Source organism: Mesoplodon densirostris, chromosome 6, assembly GCF_025265405.1.
Source record: "Mesoplodon densirostris isolate mMesDen1 chromosome 6, mMesDen1 primary haplotype, whole genome shotgun sequence".
NCBI classification, from domain to species: Eukaryota; Metazoa; Chordata; class Mammalia; order Artiodactyla; family Ziphiidae; genus Mesoplodon; species Mesoplodon densirostris.
In genome coordinates this window covers 10,984,998-11,000,952 of record NC_082666.1, presented here as the reverse complement: position 1 = coordinate 11,000,952, position 15,955 = coordinate 10,984,998, and the positions used below count along the sequence as shown (strand labels likewise).

Genomic DNA, 15,955 nt, shown 5'->3' with positions numbered 1-15,955 from the left:
AATTTACATGAAATATTCATTTTCTCACTTACACCACACTTACGGAAAGCATCAATCCCACAAGGAATGTTAACGTTCTGGGGGCACATTTCAGTTAGGAGGGCCTTCTATTTTATCTATAGTTGGAGGTTTGGTTTGTAGCTCACCCAAAATAAGTCACATGAATTAAAACAAAACCACCAAATTTTGGCACTTCTGGGGTTCTCTCAATATCCAGCTCCCCATCCCCTCAAAAAAAAAAGGGGGGGGGAGAAAGAAAAACCACCACCACCTCCACGGAAGCCAGAACTCCATCAGGAGGAAAGGCAGCACTGCACACCTCGCACAGCAGGGAGAGGCATCAAGCCCTGCTCCAAAGTGAACAATGGCCAAAAGAAACTAAAAGAATGGCAAAGGCAAAACCAGGACAGCACAAAAACTGTATTTTATTTCACATTCTCCGATAAAAGGTGCCTCTTCACAACGGACTTGGATCAGAAAGAAACGAAATATAAAATTCATGTTGTCTTCGGGTGGTAGAATTGTGTATAATTTTTTAAAATTTCCTTTGATACTATAAAGCTGTTTCAGTAAATACTGTTTTTAATACGCAGGAAAGAAAATCCACACAAAGAACAGTCGAAAATATCCCAAACAAATAAATGCCCCTTGGGAATTTGTATAAATATTTTTAGTATTCAGGAGCAAGACTTAATAGCTTAATGAAGGAACATCTGTAAGATGATAAAATCAAAGCAGCTGTGATGAGCTCAGGCTTGCTTGAGCTGAAAGACAAATCCCAGCTTTGCTGCTTACAGGCAGGGCAGCAATGGGCAGGTTAGTAAATCTAAGTTTCAGGTTTCTCAACAATAAGTAGGTAATGATAGCATCCCTTGCACAGAATTTTAACTGAAAATAATGTGCTGGCACCAGCAGACACTAGCACAGAGACACTTCCAAATACGCTTTAAATTTAAAATAATACTAAGCTTAAAAAAAAAAAAAGACCTATCACATATGCAGTGCTTTGTGCTGTTCCCTTACAGCTCAACCAGAGCCACACAAATGGAACACAATCTAAACCAACTCTACTCCAGGGGTACTGTAAACTGTTCACAAACAATAAACAGCAGTTAAGGTTTCTAACACTAGGTTCTACACATGCTTTGGCACAAGCAAGTTAGAGAATCAAAAAATTAATTCACCATCAAATATTCACTGAGTCACACAGGACTCCGTGAGACTCTGGGAGTGAGACAGATTCTACTGACAGAGATCTCAGAGTCTTGCAGGGGCAGGAAGAACAAGAGCTGGGGAAAGTAGTCTGGACACGGTTGAAATCCTGGAATCAAGCTGCACACCAAATTACCGGAGAGGGACTTGCTAACAGCCTGGGGCAGTCACGAGGGAACGGCTTCTGGGCTAGACCTTGGATGATGAGTAGGAACACTCCAGGCAGAAAACGCATTTCTGAAAGATGGCAGCACAGCAGCAGTGGGGTGTGAAAGGCAGTTCAGAGGAGGGCAAGGGGGCTGTTGCCACAAACACCTAAGGTACGTGTGGAGGAGGAAGAAGAAAAAGGGTCTAAAGCCAGACTGGAAGGAAGATGACCCCGGTGGAGGAATTACTGCAACACTGTGGTCAAGAGCCAGGAAGGAACTGGCACTGAGGAAGACAGGAGAGGACGGTCAGAGACCCGGCATGGGGCCTAATGGCTGGCTGGCTGCTGAGTGCGCTCTGTGACGACCGTGGCCATCCCTGTGCCACTGGACCCATGCACACATTCAACGTTTCTGGCCAGATGTAATCTCCCTCTCTGCCTCTAGACTTCCCACATGCCAATCCTCCTTCTGACAGCTGTCAGGCTGCTCTAACAAGCGAATCTTATCCTATCATCCCCTGGCTTGAAAAGAGTAGACGGGAACCTCCAGGACAAAATCAAACAACTCGGCCTGTACCGTCGGGACTCTCTCCGGCCCAGCTTTCCAGCCTTGCCTCTGCCCCACCCTCCTGAACGTCAGTACATCTTCATCGCTCCACCTCTTCTGCTGTGCCCCCAGCATGGAACACTCCCCCGACCCACTGCACTTGCCTCACCCATCCAGCAAACTCTGGCCTTTCAGTTCTTTGACCATACTGGTCCCTTGTGCACTGCAGGGCCTGAAAAGTCTTTCCCTTGCGGGTAGGGAGTAGGGTGGCAAATTCCTGGCTAATTCCTACTTATCATTCAGGTCTCAGCTTAAGTATTACTTTTCCCCATCTTTCACCTACCAGACTGGCGAGAATATCCAAAGTAGGAGAGTTTGTAAGAGAAAAGCATTCTCATATTCTCTTGGTGGAATACAAACTAGTACAATCTTTTTGGAGGGCAATTTGGCAACAGCTCTCAAAAGGTAAAATGCACTGTATGACCAGCCATCTGTCACTTTTGGGGGCTGCCCAGTAGCTATACTTCCTTTCTATGTCTGGGGAACCCCCCCCCACCTTATATACGGATGACTGAGCCTCACCAATCATCACCAACCAAGCACCCACCCTTCCCTATAAGGAATCTCGGACAGTAACCACCCTTCCCTATAAGGAACTCTCGGACAGTGAATGAGATGGCAGGAAGCCTCAGTTCCAGATGAGGCAGCCAGGGCAGCAGAGTGAGCAGCGAGCCAGGGTCTGTGCCAGCTGGGCCAGCAGTGTGGTCTGCAGCATTCTGCCTTTGCCTGCAATGGCCCATTCTGCAGCATTATTTCTGAAACTGTTCTTGGCCCCAAACCCAGTTCTTGCCCTCCTAGCTATTCTGTGAGCCACCTATTATCCTTTAAAAAATAAAAACTCCTCCTTTCCTAAATCATCCAGTGATTCTAATGATTACAACAGAGAATTCTGAGCAATACATGAACACACCCTAATCCAGAACTCCACTACTAGCAATTTGTCAGATGTACTTACACAAGTACACCAAGACATATACTCATCAATAGGAGAATGGGTCACTAAATCATGGTAGAGACATGTAATACAATTCTATGAAGGTGGTGTTGTAGATTTGATATAGATCTACAAGCACTGATACAAAAACTTCTTCAAAACAAGTTAATAGTAATGGAACAGTATCTACAGCATGACCTCAGCTGTGTATTTTTAATAGGGATAGACAGATAGATGACAGATGACAGAGATATATATAGGTGGATCATAAAACATTTTCTGAGAAAAAACACAATAAACCCTTAATAGTGATTACTTTGGGGAAATACGAAAGAGACTTACTTTTCATGTAATATTTTTCCCCACTTGAATGTTTTGTCATGTTCATAAATTACTTTCATTAGAAAATGTTTTCATGTCACTTGCCCAGTAAGGACTTCCCAAACACCCATTATCCACATGCTCCTTCCTGTATTCTCTCTTATTACTGTTTTTTTCCTCCAGGGCACTTAGCACAGTGCATTCTTTTAGATTAATGTGTATTAATTCCTATCTCCCGCAGAGGCTATAAGTTCTGAGGATAGGTGCTGTGTTGACCACTATATTCCCAGTGCCTAGCACACAGCAGATGCTAAATAAATATCTGATAAATGAATGAAAGTAACTTATCCTTCTTTGAAGATTCAGCTCAAGTGAAGTGAAGCTTTCCCTGAAATCTTCCAGTTTAGACCCTTTCTCCCTTGGGCCTCCAATGGCCTTTGTACCTACTGCCCTTGTCAGTTTATACAGCTATCTCCCCCATTACACTGGGAATATGTTGAGGTTAAGGATCCAGACATTCAACCTCTCTCTGTGGAGCCTGCTACAGTGCTTTTACACAGAAGGCACTCAAGAAATAGTTGATAAATGAACAGATGAACAAACTAAACCTCAAAGTAACAACTTACTTGTGTATCTAAAATCAGGTGTTACTGATGTCTTGCTCTTCTTAATTTTCTTAATCTCTTATGAAAGCAAAACCAGACTGTGGAGAGTGATGATTTCTGAGCAGAAGTATGCCATAAAATCAAAGCTGTGGAGCCATCACCCAGGACTCACATTGGACTTGGAGGGAAGCAAGATCACTGTCAGCCAGGACAGAGCACAAAGTGGAGTTGCAGGAATGAAATGAGCAGACACAAATCTGCTTTACTCACTTTCAACAACTTTTCCTAAATTCAGGATTATGCTCATAAGACAAATTACTACAGTTCAAAAGCAACAGAAACCAATTCAATTTTTCCGTCTTAAAAATGAAAAGGCTTGTATCAATATTAAATTTCCTGATTTTGATGATTTTATCAAGGTGATGTAAGAGAACACCCTAAGGGATCTTGAGATAGAGGGTTATGGTGTCCGCTATTTACTCTCGAATGGTTCCATACACCAAAAAATAACAATAATGTACGAGAGAGTGAGCAAAAATGTGGTAAAATGTTAACAATTGACAAACACGAGTAAAGTGCTATTCATTGTACATTTTTGTTACTTTCCTGCAAGTGTGTAATTTTTTTTTAAATAAAAAAAAGGGGCCTCCCTGGTGGCGCAGTGGTTAAGAGTCCGCCTGCCGATGCAGGGGATACGGGTTCGTGCCCCGGTCTGGGAGGATCCCATATGCCGCGGAGCGGCTGGGCCCGTGAGCCATGGCCGCTGGGCCTGCGCATCCGGAGCCTGTGCTCCGCAACGGGAGAGGCCACAACAGTGAGAGGCCCACATACCGCAAGAAGAATGAATGAATGAATGAATGAATGAATGAATGAATAAATAAATAGATAGATAGATAGATAGATAGATAGATAGATAGATAGATAGAAGAAATGAAACTACTTAATAGAAAAGGCTATTCCACCTTTACTACCATTTAAAGGCATCAAACGGGGGGAAATAAAAACAGTACTTTGGGCTTCCCTGGTGGCGCAGTGGTTGAGAGACCGCCTGCCAATGCAGGGGACACGGGTTCATGCCCCGGTCCGGGAAGATCCCACATGCCGCGGAGCTGCTGGGCCCGTGAGCCACGGCCACTGAGGCTGCGCGTCTGGAGCTTGTGCTCCGCAACGGGAGAGGCCACAGCAGTGAGAGGCCCGCGTACCGCAAACAAACAAACAAACAAACAAACAGTACTTTGATGGAAATAACAAATAAAATGGAACAAAGCAATTCAGAGCAATTCTAAAGTTAAGTATCTTCATTTTAAAATAATTATTCCATACGGTATCTGGGGACAAATCATTCTTCTCACAAACATGGAACATCTGTTGCATACAAATCTTATGAGGCTTGTGTATTACATGGAATGGAAGAGCAAAGTCTCAAGCTAGGAATTTCCAAACTATTCAAGGCAGCCATTATCCCTGGCTCTGCAGAGCCAAGATACCAAGACAAAAAATGCAAAAGGAAAACAACAGCTGGAAAAATGCCAGCTACAAATGACCTGTTCAAGTTACTGGACAAATGCAATTTCTTTCTTTTTTTAAAGATTTATTTTTGATATGGACCATTTTTAAAGTCTTCATTCAATCTGTTACAATATTGTTTCTGTTTTATGTTTTTGTTTTTTGGCTGCGAGGCATGTGGGATCTTAGCTCCCTGACCAGGGATAGAACCCGCACCGCTGCACTGGAAGGTGAAGTCTTAACCACTGGACCACCAGGGAAGTCCCTGGACATATGCAACTTCACTCAGAAATTTAGCATGAAAGTTAAATTCAAAACTCCCAACTCTTCTAAATATAATTTTATCACTTTTTTTAGTCATTTAAAAAAAAGTACTCTTATCTAGCATTTAGAGCTAAAATACAAATGTACAAGGCTGATCTAAAAAGTGTAGCTACTATTTATAGGCCAGGCACTGGACCAGATGCTTTATACACATTATTTCCAATCATTATAAATAACCTGGTATGCATGGTAGGTATTACTGATACCATTTCACAAGTAAGGAAATCAAGGTTCAGAGAGGAATTATATGCCCAGGATCCCTCAGAGATTAAGCGGCAAAGAGGAACTCTGGTCACTCTAGCTTAAAAAAAAAAAATCTCTGCCTGTACCAGGCCTATTCCCCCAGTGAGGCCTCCACTCTAGCCTTCCCTCTGCCCGGGAGGCCCATCCACTCAGACCTCACCTTCTTCATGAACCTACTTTAACCTTTTCAAGTCCCCTTGCACTGCATTAATATTTTTTAGCTTTTTGTTTTGAGATAATTGTAAATTCACATGCAGATGTTAGAAATAATACATCACATTTTTGTACACTCTTGACTCAGTTTCCCACAAAGGTAATATCTTGCATAACTGAAGTATAATATCACCTGCATTGTTTTTTTCTCCTACTATTTATCTCTTTCTAACATATAAATATATTTATAATTGTTGCTGTTATGGTCTGTCCACCCCCACTAAAAAATAAACTTCCTGCAGGCAAGAATCTTTATCTAAATTTTGTTCACTGCTATATCCCAAGTACATAAAACAGGGCCTAATCCCTAGGAGTAACTCAATAATACTTGTAGAAGGAATCAAAGCACTGTACTGCACTGCGTCCTCTATCAGGAAATAAACCGACTTTAAGAGACCACCTTAGTAAATAAGACGATTCTGAAACATCAGGGAAACATTACACTCACCCATGGTGACATAAGGCAACTTATCAGTTGATCCATGAGGATAGATGCTGTAGAGGTGAGGTCCAGTAACATCTACTCCCCCCAAAACTAGGGCTGCACCAATGTAACCTTGATACCTGGTGATCAGAGTATGCATAAGAAAAAACAAAAATGAGTCCATATTGCATCACTATAACTTAACCGAAAGTTGTATTTGAAGTCGGACAATAAAAAGCTTTTCTTACACTACTACTGCTTCATTAAATAATTACTGTTTTGAAGGGGAAAAAATAGAGAATTGAGCGAACATACTTGAACATCAACTATCAGCCAATAAAAACTGTAAATTGTGTGAGGCATTCCATGTGCCTTACATAAACTTAGTCTCACAACCCCCTTCAAAAGAAGACACTATAATTCTCATTGTAGAGAAGAGAAAACCAACCCAAAGACATTTTTAAGCCTCAGAGCCAAGCTTGGCTTACTCCAAGGGTCATCAGCACCCCTCCCATCATACCTCTCTGTGTTTAGCAGATAAGCTCCCTTCCAAGTCAACAGTGAGTTGTTGCTAAACTAAAGCTGTTCAAATTATCAACCTCACCATAGCCTCATAGGAAAATAGCTAATGTCAAAACACCTTTCCCCTCGGGCTTCCCTGGTGGCGCAGTGGTTGAGAGTCCGCCTGCCGATGCAGGGGACACGGGTTCGTGCCCTGGTCCGGGAAGATGCCACATGCCGCGGAGCGGCTGGGCCCGTGAGCCATGGCCGCTGAGCCAGCCTGTCCGGAGCCTGTGCCCCGCAATGGGAGAGGCCACAACAGTGAGAGGCCCGCATACCGCAAAAAACCCAAAAAAACAAAAAACACCTTTCCCTTGAATAAATCCACAAAATTATGACAGATATGAGCTCATACTGAGTAAAAGAAAGAAGTATTTCATCATGCAGGGAAGTGAATGAAGTAACTCCCTGACAGCCTATATAAAACCCATTGCTCCTGCCCGCAGTTTAGAACTGTATCTCTCAGAACATGGGCAAGAATACATTTTCCGCCTCACCCCCACCTCTGTTTAATTCTGCAAGTATTTGTTCCTTTGGACCCTCTACTTAGTTGGTTTTCGCTTCTACAGATTGCTTTCCTTGTATCTGGTTCAATTTTTTACCATTAGAACTGCTATGCTAGATAAACATGCTGGATTTAAAGTTCTCCACTGTGAGCCTTTAGCTCTCCGGAAAAAAAATGAAACCAACACATGCTGAATTTGCCTAATGACACAATCATTAAAACTGATATAAATAACACAAGAACCAATCAAAGTCATAATTTTAGACTGTCTGAGATATAGCTACCCATCAGAAAGCGCTCTAGGTCGAGTCCAATATTTCCCGTGTCCCTTGATTACCAATTTATTATTTCAAATCTTCCATTTATAAGTGAAAAAATAAAGAGCAGGAAAGGATTTTAAAAGCAGCCTCAAGAGGGAACAGAGGCCCAGACAAGGGAAGAAACTGGTCCCTAGCCGCATGAGCTAGCAGAAGGGTCAAGACTAGATCCCAGCGCTCTGGGATGAGAAGCCAGAATCACCAGATCCACCACTCCCACCCCAGCCCAGTGCTTGATCCACTATATCAACTGCCTGCCAAACACGCTGTTTAGTTAAAGTCAATTAATAACCAGCTAGTTCCCTTCCAAGCTAAAACATAATCTGTTTGATGCCTTTAGAAGAGTCTAAGATATTTTGGCAAGTCAATGAAATCCTTAAAAATGGATCCAGAAATTCTGTTTCCAGGAATCTAATTCTATTGATATAAAAGGACAAATACGCAGAAATGAATGCATAAGAATGTTTTTTGTGGTAACTGTTTATGATGCTAAAAAAGTGGAAACAGTCAGAATTAGCTAAACTAATACAGCTATACAATGGAACACTACACAATCGTTAAAAACCATGCTGCATTTTCCATGCACTACCAATGGTAATCTTACTCAAGGACAATTTTGGCAATATATATTAAAATGTTAAATGTGCCTACCTTTGACCCAGCAATTCTACTTCTAGGAATTTATTTTAGAATATAACTTAAAGAATTAATAACAGGGCTTCCCTGGTGGCGCAGTGGTTGAGAGTCCGCCTGCCGATGCAGGGGACGCGGGTTCGTGCCCCGGTCTGGGGGGATCCCATATGCCGCGGAGCGGCTGGGCCCGTGAGCCATGGCCGCTGAGCCTGCACGTCCGGAGCCTGTGCTCCGCAGCGGGAGAGGCCACGGCAGTGAGAGGCCCGCGTACCGCAAAAAAAAAAAAAAAAAAAAAAAAGAATTAATAACACAAGTACCTAAAGATTCTATATTCCAAAGGATCGGCAGAATACCTTACAATACCTTAAACACCTTAAAGTAAGCAATATTGTTAATCTTCAAAAATTGGTTAATAAAATAGATTACTATGATCCAACAAAAATTAGGATACCGATCTATGGTTCTTAAACTTTTGGGGGCACAGACCCCACGGAAAAAATGATTAAAATTGTGGAACCCTCGCCCATAACAAGGGTACACACACAAATTTTTCTCTATTTCAGGAGAGTTACAGGTCTCCAGAAGTCCTCCACGGGCTCAAGGTAAAACCTCTGGATGCCGAGCTCGTCTACTGATGGGAACAATATTCACAATATACTGTTATGTGAACAGGGTCAGTTACAAAACAACACATATAGCAGGATTCCATTTTTGCAAATACATGCATGAGTATACATGCCTAGTATAAAAGGTCTAAGAAAATAGATCTCAAAGATTCACAGTGTATGTGCTTAAGTGGCAGAGTGTCAGCTGAAATCTACTTGCTTCTTTTCACATTTCTATAGTGTCTGAATTTTTTACAATGATCGTACCTTACTTTTATAATAACTTATAAAAAGGTTTTCTTTTTGAAATACTCCAACATGGAAACTATTGAAGAGGCACTGGTAGGTGAAAAGATTAGGTTACAATATGGGATAGAAAGCACAACTATGATCCCATTTTTACAGAACAAAATATGTATTATTAAACATAGGAAAAACCCTGAAGAGTGTACCATAATCTGTTAGCACCGACTGCTTATGGGTGGTAGAAATTCAGATAATTTCTATATTTTTTTATCTATATCTTCTAGCTTTTTTACTGTGAACATGCACTTATAATACTGAAGGAAGGGAGGAAGGGATGATCAAGTGAATGAACGAACGAATAAATAAATTTAAAAGTCTAGGAGTATATACAACCAGCCAAAATGTGATTCTCGCCTATTTTTTCTTTGAGCTTTACAGTAGTTTCAGAATTTTCTACAATGAATATATAGTACTTTTGTAAGGAAAAAAATTACAATAAAATAAAATTTTAAAGCCTCTACATATTCAAATAGTTTCCAGAATACAGAATAGTATATCAAAGATTTCTGCTAGACTCAACAAGAAGGCTCCATGCGCAGAAGGAACAAGTATCACAGATATCTTCTACCTATAGCCACCACAGAAGTAAAATAAAAGTACTGCTTAAGTAAGGAAAAAGACGTCCACTTCTGTTTATCAAATCCTCTTTTCTCACTTATTCACATACAAGGAAATAGATTATTCAGGGGGAAGAAAACAGCAAGAGTACACCTTGTATTCTTTTTTCAGCCTCTGAATGAGGATCTAACTATGTATCAGGCCCTGTACTAGGCACTGCATAAGCCTTGTTTCTTTATTCATTTCCTCCCCAAAAGTTAGAGAGACAGAACTATTATCCCCATTTTACTGAGGAAGAAACAGGATAAGAAGGGTGAGGTGAACAGCCCAAAGTTACACAAATGTAAGCACTGTAGACAGGATCTGAAACAAAGTTCTAAAGTCAAATCCTATGCTTTTTTCTCTTATACTAGTGACCCACTTTACGTAACTCAACAAAAATGTCAAAAGACATAAAGAACCATAATTATCCTGGTTTAAATTTTTGTGTTCTTCTCAAAACTTTGATAAAATTTAACTTTTACAATGTATGTTAAACTAAAGATAATAAAACACTGAAAAAAGAGAATTTAGAATTCCTGAAACATTCTAAAGAGATTAACAGAAACATCTGCTAGATTTAGCTAAATGCTAAATGACACTGCAAGCAATCTTGAAATATTTACTGCAATTTTATGTTTAAAAATTGTTTTAAATGTAATGCACCACACAAACCACCAGAGGGAGCTTTACATTTAAAATCAAAATCACAAATGGCTTCAGTTATCTTGACAACAGATGTGCTTTAACAAGTTCTCACACTGCACTGGAAGAATTTATTTGATAGGTGGTAATTCTCCAGGATTAGGATGATGATTATGTACATAAATAAATGGAAATCACTGACATAAAGGCTCAGTACAGCCAGAGTAGGAATTGGGTAGATATGGACTAGGCTTCCTGCCCATATGACTCATAAACCCTGGTATCCTCTGCTGTAAAATGGGAACTAGTCTACCGGCCTTGCTGCACAGCTATATTAAACCTCATATCCACTTCCTGAGAGCCAAGGGGCCATGCTACACTTGTAGACGAAGACCTGCAAATTCACAGGAAGGCAAGGGCCAGGCAGGAAACAGAGAAGTGAGCCACGCAAGGACTGACAGGCCAGAACACATGCTCCCACTTCCAAAGGCAACAACGGCCACTCAGTCCCACATACCGCCTGCTTTATGATCTTTTATCAGAAGAAGCTGGAAATCCATATTTTAAATTCAAAGCTCCCAATTTATAATTATTTGCCACTATTTTTTTTAAAACACTATGTGAGTCAAATGAAATTTCTTTACAAGCTGAATACGGCCTGTGAGCTGCCAGCTTACAACCTTTGCCTTCTGTTCCGGCTCCCCTTTAACTCTCATAGGCCTGGATGCAGCTGCTACCACTTGGGACAGAGATAAAGAAAATGTCTTGTGTAGGTTGCTTAATGATTGATGAGGACCAGAATAAAGGACTCTGACCAACTTTTTAAAAAATTTTAAAAAGGTATCATGATACACATTCTATAAGGAAGGAGAGAGGAGAGAATCTGTTAACGCTAAGGTAGGTCACAAAAGAAGCCAGGATTCCAACCCAAGACTAAATGTCCAGGCTATTTCCACTATACTACATTGCTTCTCTTCTCTTTACGAGGGGCAAATGAGAAAATGGACTTAAAATGTGAAAACTGTCTGGACCTATACAAACACAAGGTGATGATGTGGTCGTTAAGGACTAAAGAGAAACAGAACTGCTAAGAGGAACTCTGGGAGTCAGCAGGGAGTGAAGTCTGGTGAGGCAAACGAATGCATCTCTTTAAGCCTCAGTTTGTTCACTTACAAATTAGAGATGTTAATAGCCCCTATCTCAGAGTTAAAGGGATAAAGTGAGATCATGCATAAAGCACTCAGCACAGGGCCTGGCACAAACAAGTAAATGTTGGTTAATAGTAACGCTATTCTACCCACTTACAGCCAACTACAAATAATCACTTTTCATTTCACTGTTATCTTGCCCCTAAAAAAGGGAGAAAAAACCATCATTTGTGCTTGTGTGTGTTCACAAGAAGAACTCAAAGGTTCCTTCCAGCTCTTTCTTACTATGAACAAAAAAGTTTTTATCCAGCAATACCCTAAGCCTCAGGAAATGACTCAATTGGTCACATGTGATTCATTCATGAAAAAAAAAAAAAAAAAAAACCCAGACCCCATAAATTCAAATACATTATCAAAAGCCTTATGAAATTAGAGTGTCTTTTTAGTAACAATTGATTTCTAGAATAAAATGTGTATTTCTTAATGCCTTTTCTCGAGCTTCCAGGCTTCCCTTGGCTGAAAAATCTAAGACATGAGAAAAAAATACTACAGAAATCCCCATCCTGGAACCTTACCTGAAAAGCATCTGCTTCAGCATCCGATTGGCCGTCACAACTCTGGGAAGGCGGCCAGTGGAAAGAGAGTGGAGCTCCAAGTTGGAAGAAATGAGCTGGGTTGTCATGTCTGTGTCCGCAGCTGTCCCAGCACCACAACAACTAAAAAATACAATTAGAAACGTAGCTGAAATTTACTTACCAAAGGGCTCAATTAGAAGTGGAGCTTCTTGGAAAACTTCCACAAAGTTCAGGGACATAGAGAGATGTTTTGGAGTATACCTGCACTGTAACTGCTCTAACCAAGCTTAAACAAACATAAAATTAAGAATGCACATCTAATTATATGCAAATATATTTTCTGTAGCCCAGTGGAATATTTCAAATCATTAGTTTCTATGTTCTGAACAGAGTGTGCATTTTACTGATCCTAGAAAATATCCAAGTTGTACAAAAGAGCAAGGAATGTTAAAAGCCTTGCAATTTACATTTACCAAGTATTTAGTACTAGATACCAGTCATTCCAAAGTGCTGAGAATGAAGAAAATATGACACAGTAATAGCACTTGATTTCAAACTTGAGTGGAGCAGACATATAATACAATATAGTAGCACAGGTAGAAAATGCTGTAGGAAATTGGAGGAGAGAGCTGTTAACTCTCATCTTTGAGAAGAGGTTTCATTTGAGCTGAATTTGGAAGGACAGAATAAAAACACTATACAGAGAAGAAGAAAGGGCATTTCTAAGCAGACGGGCTAGCAAAAGCAAGGGTAAAACAGCTTGGACATGCGGAGAACAGGGACATGAGGGAAATAGGGACAGCCCAAGTATAACTGGAACATAGACTGACAGCAGCTAAATAGGATGAAAAGGTAAGCTTTCTGTGAAATTGTACAAGACCTTGAATATCATGCTAGTTTCAATTTTACCCTGAAAACAGTGTGGAAATGTGAAAAATCTCTTGAAAAGTTTTTAAACAGGAAAGGGACATAATTTGATCTGTGTTTTACAAAACCCAATATGACAGAAGCGTGAACAATACAGATAAAGAAAAGGCCAAAGGCAGAGAGACCATTTAAATGACAACTGCAATAATCCAGCTGAGAAAAAAGAATCCGAGGTAAGGCCTTGGTAGAGGGAAGGAGAGAAGGGAGTGGATTCAAAAGGCACACAGAAGGCAGAACTGGGTACCAAATGAACTGAAGACTAAAGCAAAAAGAGGACTTGAGGGACTTCCCTGGTGGTCCAGCAGTTAAGACTCTGTGCTCCCAATGCAGGGGGCCTGGGTTTGATCCCTGGTCAGGAAACTAGATCCCGCATGCTGAAACTATGAGCCTGCATGCCGCAACTAGAAGATCCCGCACGCTGCAGCTAAAGATCCCGCACGCGTCAGGGTGCCACAACTAAGACCCAGCACAGCCAAATAAATAAATAAATACATATTTTTTAAAATAAAAAAGAGGACTTGAGGATGGCTAGCTCAGATGGATGGAAATGCCATTTAAGGGAGACAGAAAGAAAATACAGGCTGAACAACAGGTTTTAGAGAGAAAGAGTAAATTCAATTTTACCCCCGACATGTTTAAAAATGAGTTATTCAAACTAATCAATACTTACTAAATGTTAGGAGATATGAAGTGTATTTTTGAACAGTTCTTGTCAGCAACAACCATTCCTTCAGTTGCCCTTGTATCTGCTCCAAGAACTATGCCATCCTATTTTTAAGAAATATATACTTTAAAACAACTTCACACATACAAACCACAGTTCTCTACTCTAGTTTAGGAAAAACAATGTTGACCATCCCCTGCTCCCCCAACCACCCCGCCTCGCACTGAAATATTGTGCTATACTTTCGGCATTCAACAAAAAGCTTATTAATAAACATTACTGGTTGAACCCTCAGTAGGCAGTAGGAACTATCATTCCTGTTTTCAAATGAGGCTCAGAGATTCACTGAATTTCTTACAAATCACAGAGCCAATATCAGAAAAGTCTGGATTAAGATGCAGAAACCTTTCCATTAAAATAGCCACGTCTGTCAATTTCTTTTTTTTTTTTTTTTTGCGGTACGCGGGCCTCTCACTGTTGTGGCCTCTCCCGTTGCGGAGCACAGGCTCCGGACGTGCAGGCCCAGCGGCCATGGCTCACGGGCCCAGCCGCTCCGCGGCATATGGGATCTTCCCGGCCCGGGGCACGAACCCGTATCCCCTGCATCGGCAGGCGGACTCTCAACCACTGCGCCACCAGGGAAGCCCCTCAATTTCTTTTTAAAAGATGTCACTCTTTACCTTTAACAACAATAACCAGTTATCTCTTTTGACCCTTACAACAATTTAAATCAGGAGTTATTATGTCCACCTGATGGATTAGAAAGTGAGGCTGTGAGAAGGAAAGGGACCTGCCCACCAAGTTAGAGGCAGCAAAAAAGCTAAATGGTTAAACGTTTTTGTTTTCTCCCACTACATCATCCTGCTTCCTAAAGTAGTAACTTAAGACAGAAAACTGGCTTCCTGTCGAAAACTGCAGTGAGCAAAGAATATAAACTGCCGATAAGTGCACAAAACTGACATAGTCTCTCCTAAAGGAGCTTTTCCTGATGTAGTACTCTGTAAGATGTGCCCTTCCTCACACAGCCCAGAGAAGTAAAAGAGGCCAAGGGGCCTGGTTCCTGAAATTAGCTGACACTGCTGCTCTCAGCCTGTCCCGGCTTACCTTATAGACCACCCCTGCGATAGTTGTCCCAGTTTTCCGGGCCATTGGAAGCCTGGATCCTTTCTTTGCAAAATCGGCTTCCAAGATGGCATTTCTGAGAGCAAATGAGAGAATAAAGCGTTGAAAGGCACCACATTGCGCGGCAATGGCACAAAGAGTTTCTAATAGGGAACTCGGGAGAAGGAAAAACTACTAGCATTTGCTTTCAAGCCCATCTGTTTCACTGGCTCCTCCCAACAGCAGGACCACTGTCCCGCTTTTTTGCGAAAGGAGCGTCTGAGAGGGTCCGCACCACCACCCCGGAGATGCAGGGTGTCCCGGTGCGCTGGGGAAGTGGAAAAGCCGACCCGGCCTCAGGAGAAACACGCTCAGGCCCTAATTCCCCTGAGTCACAAGTGCCGCGGGCCGCGGGGCCCGCCCTCCACCATTCGTTCAGACTTCCCGGCTCAGACAGCAACCCAACTCTGACCCCGGCACCGCATTCCCACTCCCGCCCTGAACCGGGCCCGGGACATGACCATACCTGCGGCAGTTTTCGAAAGAGAAACCTCCAACCGGTGGCTCATACACTGACACAGCCGCCATCTTCCCGAAAAAGTAATTCCGGGCCGGGGGCGGGAGCAAACGAAAAGAGCCAAGCACTTCCGGCGCCGCCGGCGACCTAGGGCTGAAGGGGCGGAGGAAACTCCGCGCTAGGGTGATGGATCTTCGAGTTAGGGGCTCCTAGAGGAGCCTGGAGATGTTTGGAGTATAGCGCCCCAAGTGGCGAGGAGGAGAAACTGACACCCGGAGAAGCGGGGGGGAAAAGGACTACCCAAGGTGGGCACACCA

The 15,955-nt window shown here is 42.0% G+C and overlaps 1 protein-coding gene across 1 annotated transcript in view; it reads right to left on the bottom strand.

Annotated features, from left to right (window-relative positions):
* The window catches only part of PSMB7 (proteasome 20S subunit beta 7), a 57,774-nt gene extending 42,020 nt beyond the window's left edge, over nt 1-15,754 (bottom strand). Inside the window, exons 1-5 of the mRNA XM_060100770.1 lie at nt 15,648-15,754; nt 15,125-15,218; nt 14,027-14,124; nt 12,430-12,570; nt 6,562-6,677 (exon numbers count right to left, since the gene is read on the bottom strand). Of these exons, the coding sequence (XP_059956753.1) occupies nt 6,562-6,677; nt 12,430-12,570; nt 14,027-14,124; nt 15,125-15,218; nt 15,648-15,709 (511 nt within the window). The 5' untranslated portion in view covers nt 15,710-15,754. The remainder of the gene's footprint in view (nt 1-6,561; nt 6,678-12,429; nt 12,571-14,026; nt 14,125-15,124; nt 15,219-15,647) is intronic.
* Nucleotides 15,755-15,955: the final 201 nt, after the last annotated feature.